At 30.8% G+C, this 13,861-nt stretch overlaps 2 protein-coding genes across 3 annotated transcripts; both read right to left on the minus strand.

The window, feature by feature from the left end:
* Nucleotides 1–1,242: 1,242 nt before the first annotated feature.
* On the minus strand, nt 1,243–2,423 carry LOC102627950 (protein SODIUM POTASSIUM ROOT DEFECTIVE 2). Of its 2 annotated transcripts, XM_052438149.1 has the most exons (3): nt 2,080–2,421; nt 1,785–1,910; nt 1,243–1,438 (listed from the first exon to the last, which is right to left on the minus strand). In XM_052438149.1, exons 1-3 carry the CDS (start codon nt 2,201–2,203, stop codon nt 1,431–1,433), a joined length of 258 nt encoding a protein of 85 aa, XP_052294109.1. In that variant the 5' UTR covers nt 2,204–2,421; the 3' UTR covers nt 1,243–1,430. The 2 variants fall into 2 exon arrangements, with proteins under 2 accessions (XP_052294109.1, XP_006478086.2); XM_006478023.4 differs by lacking the exon at nt 1,243–1,438 and having other exon boundaries at nt 1,534–1,910; nt 2,080–2,423.
* Nucleotides 2,424–7,480: 5,057 nt separating this feature from the next.
* On the minus strand, nt 7,481–9,846 carry LOC102627660 (heavy metal-associated isoprenylated plant protein 9). Its single transcript, XM_006478022.4, has 5 exons — nt 9,523–9,846; nt 9,241–9,418; nt 8,965–9,137; nt 8,747–8,837; nt 7,481–8,113 (listed from the first exon to the last, which is right to left on the minus strand). Exons 1-5 carry the CDS (start codon nt 9,541–9,543, stop codon nt 7,656–7,658), a joined length of 921 nt encoding a protein of 306 aa, XP_006478085.2. The 5' UTR covers nt 9,544–9,846; the 3' UTR covers nt 7,481–7,655.
* Nucleotides 9,847–13,861: the final 4,015 nt, after the last annotated feature.

The raw sequence follows: 13,861 nt of genomic DNA on the forward strand, positions 1-13,861 counted from the left end.
GCATGGAAACAAAGAGTTCATATCCAGCGATCTTATTGATAAGTAGGAAAATAAAGAGTTTCAATATTATTTTATTACTTTTCAAGTAATCAATTTTTTTTAATATTGATATATAAAGAAAATTGTTTCCACTCAATTATAAAATAATTCAGGAAAGACTTAAACTAATCCTCATAATACTTTTATAGGGGCTCGAACTGAAAGAAAAAGTGTTCTTCTATTCGGCCAAAGCAGATTGGCTTCAAATAATCAAGTTATAAAAAGATGGACTTTCTATTTGGATAAAATTATGGTGATCTTAGGTGTGTGAATCATCTATAAATAGGGAGGCTCTACACGTTCAAAGATTGCAAAGATAATTGAAGACTACGGGTTAATTCCACCCTCTCCCCAGATGTTTTGACATTTTCCACCGCGTCCCCAAATGTTTCAACAATTTCCACCATGTACCCAAATCCATTAATTTGACAGTTTATTTTAACGGTCAAAGGGAAAATTTGGAAGTTCATACACTAAATATTATTTGATGATGATAGATTAAATTTATTTGATAAGTTAATTGATGGGATTATTGTGTAATTACCTTTAATTAAGAATTTTTAATGTTAATATCAATTATTGGATTAGCATTTTATGTCATTTAATTCTTCTCTAGTTCAAAATAAAGGGCATTTATGACATTTAATTAAATTTCAAACAGTTCCATTAAAAATAACGGCCAAATTAATGGAAATAGAGGTGCGGTGAAAATTATCGAAACATTTGAGTGCGCGGTGAAAAATGTCGAAACATTTGGAGACTAGGTGGAAATAACCCGAAGGCTACAATCCAAAATTATTAATATATCTTTTTGATATTTATGTTTGGACATTTTGTTATAATGAAATAGAGTCTAAACATTTTTTGGGTATCCAATAGGTTGTATCACAAATAGTGAATCATTCAAAATCTGGACCTGACACCATAAATAAAAGAATTTGAACTCATGTAAAAATTCTCCTATGTATATCACTTTTTCATAGTATTTTTTTAATATCCTTGTTACGACTGTTTAATTATTAAAATTTAATTAAACTTGGTAAACTTATAAACCAGATTTTTCACTTAACATTTCTCATTTCTTTTGATCTGTCGATTGGTTCAAATAACATTTGCGCCTATTATTATTATTATTAAGAAGAAGAAATGTAGCTAGTAGCCTCCATTGACTAAAAATTTTGCATGGTGATTTTCAAAACCAGTGGGAGGCTTGATATAGTTTTAAAGACTTATTGAGGGATGCGAGTGGAATTAATGCAGAAGTAAATGTGTAAATTTGTAAATAAATCTAGGAGGTCTGTGACTACAATGAATTAGCTTGATGGCCTCTTTTTTAATATGGACGCGCGGTAAAGGAGTATGCTCCCAATAGAACCGTACGTACGTGAAACTTAATGACCTGCGGCAAAATAATTGGTTAATGATCTGAAAGACAAACTTTTTGGGAAAAATGTTATTTTTCCGTAAGTAAACTTGCAAACAAGCTCAAATTCATACAACAAACTTGACAATCACTTGGTAATTAGATATCAAATATACAGGCGCTCTTGCTTTAATTTTATATGTATGGTAACAGTTGTAGGTCAAAATTCAGAATGAAGAAGATCTACTGAAGACCTTTTTCAATGCTTTCCATTTAAAAGACTGAGCCCTAATTAGGATCAAATATGGCTTCGAGTTCTTGGGAGGATTTGAATGCGAAGGTGATGATGATGGTGATTTTTCCATCACATCATTAAGGTTACCTTCTTGATTCCAAAAACGAGCTTCTTTTCTCTTGCTTCTTATGGTCTCTAACACATCATATTTATTGCATATTCCCCACACTATCACCTTTTGTTGATCGTAATCCACATTTACCGAGTATATACCTACGCCAATTGTCAATGTTAGAGAAACTACTTGATTTTTAGTTGATAACTGGTAAGATTCCAATAATAATATTAAAAACAAGTCCCAACTGTTAAATTAGAGAATTAAAAAAAAAAGTTTGTTTAAGAGTTCGAAATTGGGGAGCAATTTGTGAATAAAATTAATTACCTTTGAGATGGGTTAACGTCTTCTTAACCTTCCTTTCACACCCATGAGAATATAAGGGTACCATCAACTCAACATACTGTGCCTCCACATTCTTACAAGCTGGAACTATTTGCATGTTCGCCATTTGATATCACCCTCCCTTGAGACAATGTATATGTCGTTACAGACTTATTGAGATATCCATGCATGGATTTAGCAAGACCTTATATAACATATGCAACTGCTTTATGTCATGAATAAGCAAGCTAGCTAGCTAGGTCTCTCTTAATTCAAGATCCCTTAGAAAACAAAAAAGATGGTGCCTCTTTATTTTCTTTTGCTTTTGCTTTCTTGAAGTCCTTTATCCTTATCTAGTTAACTAACGAAAATCTAGTTTTGAAGGGATATGAGTTGTGACTCGGATGGGTGCAAGATGCGTCAGCATATTGTTTAGGTCAATGACAAGTGCTTTTGTATCTAATTTAATATGCTCCCATGTGGATTGTTTTCCATTTCAATAAACGTTGGAACTTGTAAAACCCCATTAAAAAGGAGCTAACTACTCTATGCATGCATGTGTCTTTTGAAAAGAAAAGTTAATTTGATTGTAGGTGTACATTATTTATATATTGTCTTGCACATGCATGCATCTTCTCCTTAATTAATTAATTAAGCTCTTTCACTTGAAAAATTACTTTTATAGGGATCATATACCCATGCGTCTATCTAGCAATATACCCATTGCTCTGCTTCTGTAGACACAAATGGCCTTCGGCTTCCAAGTTTCACCTGCAATCAAATTAACAATTTTATTATTATTATTATGTCTAAATGCATGTACGTTTATGGTTGGCGAACGAGAGAGAGAATGTACACTAAATTACCGTTAACATTCGGATATAGATTTTCTTCTTATCGAATTTTTTTCTAAGCTTTGAATGACGCTGACTTATTATGGAACTTAATTACAATATAGTAATTAAAGTCAAGTTTTAATCTTGACTTTTTTAAATCGCCCAGACTATTTCTGAAAGTTTTTACACTCTTAGCAACTGTATTGGTGTCCTTTTATTTAACCGATCGAAAACCAATCTATAGTTTCAATTATGGCTAAACTTTTACTTTTAGAGCAATGATACATGTATCCATTAAGAAGAGAAAAGAAAAACCACGAACGTCGTGATTGAAAGTTTTTTCCTTTATCTTTTAATGGGAAACAATCAAAGGTAATTTCAGTTTTATTTATTTACTTTATACAAGATGGAAGAATAACTAATTTGTTCACCTTGTATTCTCATTTTTTTAATAAATTTTGATGGTAAGAAATTTATTTGTTGTTTAAAGAGAAAATAAAAGATGACATTTAATTAGAAGGGCATAATAAGTATGTCCCTAAAAAGTAAGGTAAGAATAATCCAATTTAGAAAAACTAAAAAGAAAAATATGTGCCTTAGAACAAACATATAGGCAAAGAAACACTAAGGTCCATTTTGGTAATATTGTAGGTTTTAAAATAAGTATTGTTAGTTGTACTGTAAAAATAATTTACGAGTAAAGAGAATCAATTAAACGTTTGGTAAAATAATGTGAGTTTTAAAAGTAACCGTATGTATTTGATAAATCTTATTGTTAAATTGATGTAAAAATATAAATGACTAAAATTGAGTATAATGTTGAATAAAATTTATTAAAACATTTATAAATATGTATGTAAAATATTTTTGTTTGTGTACATATAAAAATTGATAACTAAAATAAATATTTTATATTATGAAATTTATTTTTTTTATTTTGCTATCTCAATATATTTTGGAATAATAATAATCTCTTTAAAGTCAATGACTTTATTTCTTAATTAATAAGGATAATTTTAGATTTTTATAATATATATGTCTATATGAGTCTACGAGAATATATATGAAATTGTATTAAATATAAAAATCATTCTCAAAATCAAATTTTTAAAAGTTATTATTTTCTTACTTTTCAAAATCTTTTGTAGCTATGGTGATTTAGCCAAATCGATTTTAAAAAAATTTAATAAATATTAAAATTAATTTTTATCTTTTTAAAATGACTTTTAAACCTCTCAAAATAGTCCAAAACAGGCCCTAAATAGTGGCAACTTAAGACCTAGGTGGGCTAGGCCTAAAATCCTGCCAAAAGTAAGCTGACTCTATATGATCCATAAGGATCATTTTATTTCTTGGAAAGCCCCTCTATTTTATATGTAAATCTACAGTATTAATTTTTTATTCAAAAGTTTAAGTCACTATTGTGATATTTTTACCTCTCAAATTGTGTAAATCCATAGTAAGAAGAAGGTAGAGTAGAAATAATATGATAAAGTTGTCAAAATGAGTGAACACGCTCAATAAAAAAAAAAGATTGATTTTATTCTTCTTTCCCAATTCTTTTTTTTCTGGCACAACTGTTTTGTAGATTTTTTGAACAAAACGTCAATCTATGTTTGAATTTCGATTGGAATTTTGATTTAATTTCCCACTTAAAAGAATTATTATAAAAATTTTAATTAATTTTTAATAATTTCAAATGAAAAGAAATTTAAACAATTAACTAATTAACCAATTGGAAATTAAATATTTTTTTATTTTCAATAATTTAATGTCATGCTATTTATTTTTAAGCTATCATCAGTGTATCCAGCAAATTTTATTAATACTTAAATCCATTAATCCAAGAAAGAACTTTAAAATTTACAATAATATAGACATAATAAAAAAATTACTAATAAAATATAAAATATTGATTTTGTAGGTTATTTTAGATGCTACACTTACATTGTAGTTCGGATACATAGTATCCCAATTAATAACGTGTCATTTGCGCATATTGATTGTCTTTTATAGTTATATTTTTAATTAACTTTATTATTTCTTATTATTAAATTCATTTTACAATTCTATCAATGAGTGCAATGAGTTATCATGTAAATTAAAATATAAAATATATAACCCAACTAATATAAACGTAGTAAATGTGGATGTGATATACATATTGCATCAGCTTATAAAATTAGATAGAGTCTTCGCTCCTCTTAGACCTTTTGCTTATTATCTATCAATTTTTTTGTCACATATATACATAAATATTATCGCTATTAGTTGAACTTCAAATTTTAAATGTTGCAATAAGCGAATGAAAAATGAAGAGTACTCTTAAAATGCCCAAATGTTCTCCTATAAACTAAACAACCACAATGGTAAAGTCTTGTGGCGTCTCACTACAATTACAAAAGTGGCTTTATTTGGTTTATTTATTTATTTTTTTCCCTTTCTTTTTACTTTAAAACTAAAGTTAGCTTTAGTTATTCCTCGCATTGTCGTCAAATTTTGAGTACTAAAGATGAAAGAAGACAAACAGACAAGCGTGATGGGCGTTTCATGAAAGGGTACAAAATTTTCTTGCTTTACACATACAAAAGTAGATTTCCGTGACTCTCTTGGCTTATTCAAGTGACTCGGATCCAATATTCAGTGGGACTCCACGTGAAACCTACACCCTGCGTTCTTTTGACATCTCTTTCAATGACTGGCGGGGAATCTAACAAACTTATCATTTTAATCCTTTCTTTTGGCAGGCATGCATGTGACGTCCATTGTATGTTATATATATAGAGAAAAATTATATTTACACCATTTTTTATTATATATATATATATATACAACCATTATAAAATTTTTATATTTTTTACACCACTTTTATTTTTAAATTTACATCAATCAACTACTTTAACACTAAGAATTTAAATAAAATTATTATTTTACCCCGTAAATGAATTAAAAAACTATTACTTACAAGAATACTTCTGAATTTAATAAAACAAATAAATCTCAAAATCTAAGATATTAATTTTTATAATTATAATTTTTTAAATGATAATTTTCGTAATTATAATTTTTTTATTATTCAAAGTTGGTTTAAACTATTGTCATTCTAATGATTAATTTAAACGATGAAAATTATTTGATAATTGTAATTGTATGATTGATTAAAAAAACAAAAAAAGGGAAAATATTTGAGATGAGTATTATACATTTTTTAGGTCAAAATGATTAAAATTCAATAATATTTTATCAATTAGTTAAATGATACTCACACATCCAAATTTTTAATAATATTTTATCAATTAATTAAATTATAATTATATTTTTTAAAAACAATTATAGGATAAAATGATCTTTTAATTCAATACTGTGATAACAATATCCGAATATTTAAAAAAAATTCAGCATTACTTCTGTTGAATGTAAAATTGGTAATGCTCAATAACATATCAACGTGTGTATATCAATCAATAAGAAGGTAGATGCACATTATCAAGAAATGGACTGGACGTCGGTCCACTGGATTATAAAAAGAATTCCATACGACAGTTAATTAAGCAAGCTTACAAGTGTGAAGTTAAACAAGGAGCTCAATTTCATCCCCGCAGTCAACTGCGATTTAGGGTATATTTGTAATTGAAATTGGGTAATTATATTTTGAAAGGTATAGTAATAAAATATTTAATAAATACTAGTTGCTACAGTTTCAAATCTATGTTAATATGTTTCTTTTTTATTTATATGATAGAAAATCTATTACACTTTTAATAATTTTAACAAAATTATTATTTAAATTTATATTTATTATATACTATTAACTTTTATTTAATAATTTCCATTTTTTTCTACATCAACCGTAACATACTGCACATCAACTCCAAACAGAACTAACCACAAATCGGCGTGCCCTGGAGTCTTGTGTTGTGTGCACCTAAGTCAAATTAGAAAGGCCAATCAGAGTAAAACACACGCAAGGAAAGTCATAGGCCTGTGAAGTAAAAGAGGCTCCAAATATTCAAACCCAAATAGAAAAAAATATGCAAATGAGTATAAGGAGGAGTAGGGTTTCCACTGATGGAATACCAAGTGTCCTGGTCGACCCAAAATGTCCTCAACGACACTATAGCATAAAAATGCCAAGGTAAAAGCTAAGAGAGCGGTTATTCTGTCACTCACTATTCATACTTTCTTTGAGCTCTTAGATTTTATCCAAAACGCTCTAAACCAACTATTTTATCACCAATCTGACCATTGGACTGTAGAAATTTGCTATATAATAGTTATGTATGCCATAATGCTAATTTTCAGAGTAGCAGTTTGTCAATTAAAATATTGCTGCTGCTCCTTCATCATCACATTAAGGGTGCCTTAGGGAGTGTTCAACTCTCTAGCCCATGCACTTAATTATTTCCTTAAAGCATTTATGCAAGCGTATATATAGATATAATTTGTAATGGGGTTATTCTCATCGACAATTGGACGGCACATATACGACAATTAAGAAGATCGTAATTCCTAGGCAAAAATATCTCTAGCCAGCCAGAATATACGCATAAAATATAATTACAATAATATAATCATACAAAATGCTTATATTATTAATCAATTGGCATAACATATATAACATTGTAATAATGTTCTAAACGTCCAATTAATTAAACTCACGAATGGATTTGTACTATATATTACAGTAATTAATAAATTAGCAACTTTCTATAATGCAAAAGTTGATAATTGTATGCAAGATTATTATGAAATGCAACAAGCATTGGGATTCTCATCACTAAAGAGCTGCGGAGGTGGGATTCGCTCAATCACGTAAAGTGGCTGATAATAGTACATCATTCTCTTCGTATTTTCCTCATCGGTATTGTTACTGTTGTTGTTCTCTCCTCCTTCCATTTTAGGCTCTTCCTTTATTTCTTCTCCTTTATTATTATTATTACTCTCGTTTTCTTCTTTTCTAGCTTCTTCTGGTGGCTTTTCCTCTCCTTTTGGTTTGGCTTCTTCTTCTGGTGGCTTCTCCTCCGCTTCCTTCTTCTCTTCTTGCTTCTCCGGTGCTAGCACTGGCTCCGGCTCAGGCTGTGGCACAATCTTTGCTTGCTTTTTGGTGCGTCTGTAGACGTAATCCACTAGCTTGTTTGCGTCCATAGTCCCAGTAACTGTTACTTTCTCTGTACTAAGCTCTGTCACTGCTGTTTGCACTCCTGTAAATGTTATATTAATCGATAATTTTTGTTAATTTATGCTTGGATATTAAGTAATTGCAAAACAATTCAAGTAAAGTCATATAGACAGATTTTTCTAAATATCGGTTGTACTTGTCCATACAACTTACTAATAGATTTAAAACAAGTGCACAAACACATGTGACCTATGAATGATATGAGAAATTTTAGATTACATTGGAGCTATATGTTATATGTAACTCAATTAAATATAATTATCAGTTAGATCGTAATTATATTCACCCCACTGTTAAACCCACTTCCTATATATACTGGTTAATTTTAAAAATTTTTTTTTTTTTACTCAGAATGGATTTCAGTAAAGTTTAGTGATGGGGTGAGTATCATTACTGCTTCAACCTTTGAAATCCACTCAACCTTTCTCTGATTCCTTATTTTTTCAACTTGGATTATTTATATAATTATTAATTTCAGTTGGTCAATCACTCTCATGCAAACTACTGAGTGGGTCGCTTGATCTAAGTTTTGTATCTTTTAATAAATAAACCAATGTAATGTCCGTAGCAGTTGATTAAAACTGCTCTGTTCATTTCAGGTATCTGGCCAATGAACACTGAAATTAGAATTTTTAAAATATATATATATACATACCTCTCATTTTGAGTATCTTTCTCTTAAGTTGGTCTGCACAGGCCTCGCAATGCATGTTAACGTTGAGCTCCACAGTAGTTAGTCCACTAACCTGAAGTAATTTGCATCAATAAAAATTAGGGGAAGAACAAAACAACCAATTAAAATATTTCTAATTAATTATGGTATTGGTAATCATAACGTTTTTTATATAATTAAATAAAAATTATTAAATGGACCTGCGAAGTGATAACTTCCGGCACAGGTTCACCCTCGGCTGCTGGCAATGGAGATAAAACTTTGGCTCTTCTCTTTGTTTTTTTCATAATTTTTGCACAAACTGCTTGTGGCTCGACTATTCCCTTTATTGTCACTTGGTTTTGAGCCATGGCTATTGTAACACCTTCAACACCTGTCAACATATACATTTACTCAAAATTAATGAGTTACAGTTTACATATAAAATCTAATTAATTATTAATTAATAGACAAAATTAATTTATTGATAAAGAGACCTCTTATCCTCATAATTGACTTCTCAATCTTCTTGGCGCACCCCACACAATGCAAATCCACAAACAACACAAAAGGAGACGGTGGCTTTGCCTCCTCTTTCTTCTCTTCCTCTGCTGCTTTCTCTTCTTTTTTCTCCTCAGCTACTGGCTCTGGCTGAGTATCTGCTTTGGCTTGTTCCTGCATCTCCAATAATATATAAAAAAAATTAAAAACTAATTCAGGGAAATATAATAAACATGCAAGCAAATTAATTTCTAAATGTGTATGCATATATATCTCACCTGCTTAGCTTCCTCACCCATCTGCCTAATTGATCAAAAATATTCAAAAGAAAGTGATGAAACTAAACTCTTAGGTAGTAGTTTATAAATGCACATATATGTAAAGAATGATTGATTAGGTGTAATGGGAATGGACGGTGGGGTTAAAGCTAAACTCTATGCGATTCCAGAGCACATGCAGTGCCATTCAATGTTACAAAGAACCCTCTTTGTTTAATAATGTTTCTTTTCAATCTTCAAGGCTGAAGAGTGAAGAGGTAGCAAAAAGGGGAGAAACCAGTGAAGCAGAATCTTCAGATTTATAGAGATTCTGTAATTAATAAGGTAAACTACAAAATTGATATTACTTTCCTTCGTTCATCCACCGACTCTTACGCGGATTTTTCATGAAAGTCTCGTCGGTGATGTGTCAACTTTTAAATTATTGCTCAATCTCAATAAAAAAAATTTTAAAATATTTTTAAGTACCATATCAGTTATATAACAAGTAAATAATATTATAATATATGTGCAATTATTTTGAACAACCAGTATGTGATTAGTGATTATATAAAATTCAAAGATATGCGTTATACAAGTATTAAGTGGTTTTATTAACTTTGATACATTCTAGAAGTTCCCCTGGATACCTAATTCAGAAATGCTAAAGGATTTTTTATTGATCATCTATTGTGTGGGATAGAGCATACTTATACCTATGCATATATCTCATCCATCATCTATATTTTTCTTAAATTACATTACAAATTACTAATATTATAATCAGTCTACGAATTTTTTTAAATCAACTTTATGATAGTACACTTTGCATCTGCTTCAAAAATATTTGTATACTACAACCTGCAAATGCAATCAAAATGACTTAAATGGTAACCTCAACAATAAAGTAAGATGGTGCCCCCCCATTCAACTAGAAAAATGATTTACTCAAACATTTACTCTTTGATTATGAGTAATATTACACTTGTTAATAACGCTATAGAACTTATTAAGTATGGTATCATAACCAACATCTTCAGACTAGTTGTTATATATACCATGTCGTGTGTACGATAATCCGATGAAATTCTATCAGGTAAGTAGTTTACCTGGTAACCAGTTTCATGCTTTGATGAACTGAATATTCCTATTTATTCCAAGTATCTTTGATGTGGAGTTTAGAAATTAATTAATTGGCAACTCTCCTAATAGAACTTGTCTGTATGTGCAAGGTAATGTGACAATGCGATGTGCATTGCATTCAACGACGTGCAAGATATCAGAAAAAGTGAGAGTTGATAGATATTCATGAATTTGAATGAAATATTAATCAGTAAATTAAACCGTCCACAAATATTTAGCTCTAAATATTACTTGGCAAAGTAAATGGAGATGGTTGGGATGGGCGAAACGTGGGGATACAAAAATGTAAGGAGTTTTGCGTGGAAAGGTCATCTACAACTTAGAAAGTTGATATCACATCACATGGGATGCTGCCCTTGAAATCACAAAGCTAACTTCATGCTTCCTTGTTTTCACTTTTCATCATCTGTCCTATTCTTGCATCAAAAAGGTTGCATGTGTAGATTTTACCAACACAAGCTCTCTCTCTCTCTCTCTCTTTCAATCTATTTCACATTATGACATGCAAGCAGTTGGTACATATGGCACATGGGTGTAACTATATCGCAGCATTTGTAAATAACAACAACGTAACGTTTCTAGTAATAACCTTCATTTCTATGAAATATAAAACAGTTGTTACTAATAACCAAAAAAAAACAAGTTTGTGATCACTGTTACTTGTTCTACTCGAGTGGGTTCCCCTAAACTTGATGTTTCACCATCTCACCAAATTTCAACTTAAAGAAGAATGTTCCGGTAAATTTCTCCTTCAATTTCATTCATCAAATCAAAACATCCTTTCGAAGGAAATCGAATGCTTTATCTTTCCTAGTTTGGTTTGATCTTTGTGGTTTCCTTTTCAGTAATAAAGAAAGAAGAGGGCTGGCTTACTTTACTTTGTGCAATAACACGTGGAAATGACTCAGCATGGGACATCAACTGTCAAACGTTTTGAAATATTTGTTCTAACTGATCATCAACATTAACCAGTCATTTCAAATTACGTTTCAAAAACAATCAAAATTCACCAACCAATATATCTCCTATTTGATGCAAAGTTAAGTAGGTCGAACCAAGTCCTGCCAAAAAGAAAGCAAGTCCTAGAAATTTTTGTTGACTCTCCTTTCTTCAATAATTAAAATGGAGATTATGTGGGTGAGAATTATTGGACTTTAAGGAATCGATTGAATATATTATTTCTGTTGTTACCATTTATAACCATCTTTTGGGATGGGCGGTGAGTAGAATCTAGATGATTGCTTGGCTTATATTTAAATAAACTAAAAGTTATCACATTAAGCTTTAATTTTCCACCTACTTATTGCTATCATTTATCATCGGGCTAGGCTAAGTTATACCGCTAGTGTAACTTACATTCAAACTTGAGAATGACTAACAAAGGGTAGGGCTATGATGGGGTCACCCCCTTAAATATTGCTGTAGGTTTCACGGCTTAGTAAAATCGTTTCACGGTCTTTCTCTCTCTTTTCAAGTTCAACTTTCGGTATAGCTCCAAACCCAAAGAAAATCCCTCTAAGGCTCACCTTATAGACTACCAAGAAAATGTATTAGCTAGTTTATTTATGGCTTGACAAAAAATGAACTAAAACATTTGGGCACCATTTCCCGATGATTGAGCAAAAATTTCGTCACACCAATTATTTTAGCCAGATTTTTGCTAGGATTCGATTCAACCCATTAAGTGATTGTTCTAACCAAATTTAGCTCAAATCTGATTAAAATAAATAAAATTTATATTTTAGGAGGAGATTATGCTAAGTTTGGGTTTAGGTATATTTTCTCGTGTTTAAGGTAGGAGGTGTAGTTGAGGCGATCTATAAGGTGAGCTACAATGATGTAGGACGTAAGCTGAGGTGATTTGGGAGGTAAATTGTGATGTTCTGAGTTTGAAATATTCTAGTGAGCCCATGAAGTTTGTAGGACTTAATTTAGGGAGTTGATATAGGGAGCTCAAAAGAACTTCGAGAATAGCTCTAAAGAACTTATCCGATTAACTCCATAAAGCTTGTAGGATGACTCGTATGAACTCATATATGAAATACGATCTGGGCATAAAAACCATCATAATAAGCATAAAATAAGCATACAAGATTTTACATGGTTCTACACTTTAGCCTATATCCATGAGAGTAGCTCCTCTCCAATCCATTATATAAATGAAGTATTATATAATTTGCTTTATAATATCAACAAAATCTCAACAAAGGTAATTTATAGTGAATAATAGCATGAGGAGATGTGACTCTTGTGGGGATTAAAGAGTTTTCAATAAATAATAAAGGAAATGGCTTCTTTAGGGGATGAGATGGTTAAGATCTTCTATGGAGATGTAAAATGGAGGGAGAAAAAGATGAAGTACCCTTTCAAGAAATCAGATATGGAAAAAAGAGGGTTAGGGTTAGATGAAGCAAAAGAAGAGAGATAGAGATAAAGATGGAGAAAGCCCCTTAAATAAGATTTTGAGTAATAAAACGGTGGCTTCAAGGTTCCTTGAAGCTTGAGGCTTTTAACAATGGCATTTTTGCTCGTAAGAAGAGATGGTGAGGCTATTTTTTGAATAATGAAGAAGTTATCATTTTTAGAGAAAGCTTGAGCTAGAGGAGTGTTCCTAAGGGTATTTTGGTAATTTTGAGTACTTGGCGCTCATTTAATTGTTGAACTCCCTCAGGTGAGGCTATTTAAGTAATTTACCTTGTTGTTTCTTGATGGTGACACCCATGAGTTTGGGAGGCAAGGATACCTCCAGCCATCTTTTTGCCTCCAAAACTAGAAACGTGGTACCCTAGCCCTATAGCCCTGTACAATTGACATGGCATTTTCTCATAGTTTGGCTAGAGAATCTCCATCCTTATTGGCTTCTCATCTTTAACCAAAAGAAGATGGCATGCATTATTCATGTGTTGACCCTAACCACTAGAATTTAGCTTCTACTAATACCCTTTCATATTGTGTATTTTACCAAAACTGCACTTTTCTTCAAAGAGTTTACCTTATTTCTCTCTGTGAGCTCTCCTGATGCCCAGTCAAAAAAAATGAATTCATTCGGTTGTTTCTTTTTTTTTTTTGCCACATGTCACTGAGTTATTGGCCCACATTAGCACCCAGATTTTCTCTAAACATCAATTGCTCTCTTTAAACAAATAGGAATTTCTTTCTAAACAAGCCATCCTTTTAGATAAAGTGCCAATTTTATTACAATAAAGTCATTTTTTAT

This window comes from Citrus sinensis, chromosome 3, assembly GCF_022201045.2.
Source record: "Citrus sinensis cultivar Valencia sweet orange chromosome 3, DVS_A1.0, whole genome shotgun sequence".
Classification (NCBI taxonomy): domain Eukaryota; kingdom Viridiplantae; phylum Streptophyta; class Magnoliopsida; order Sapindales; family Rutaceae; genus Citrus; species Citrus sinensis.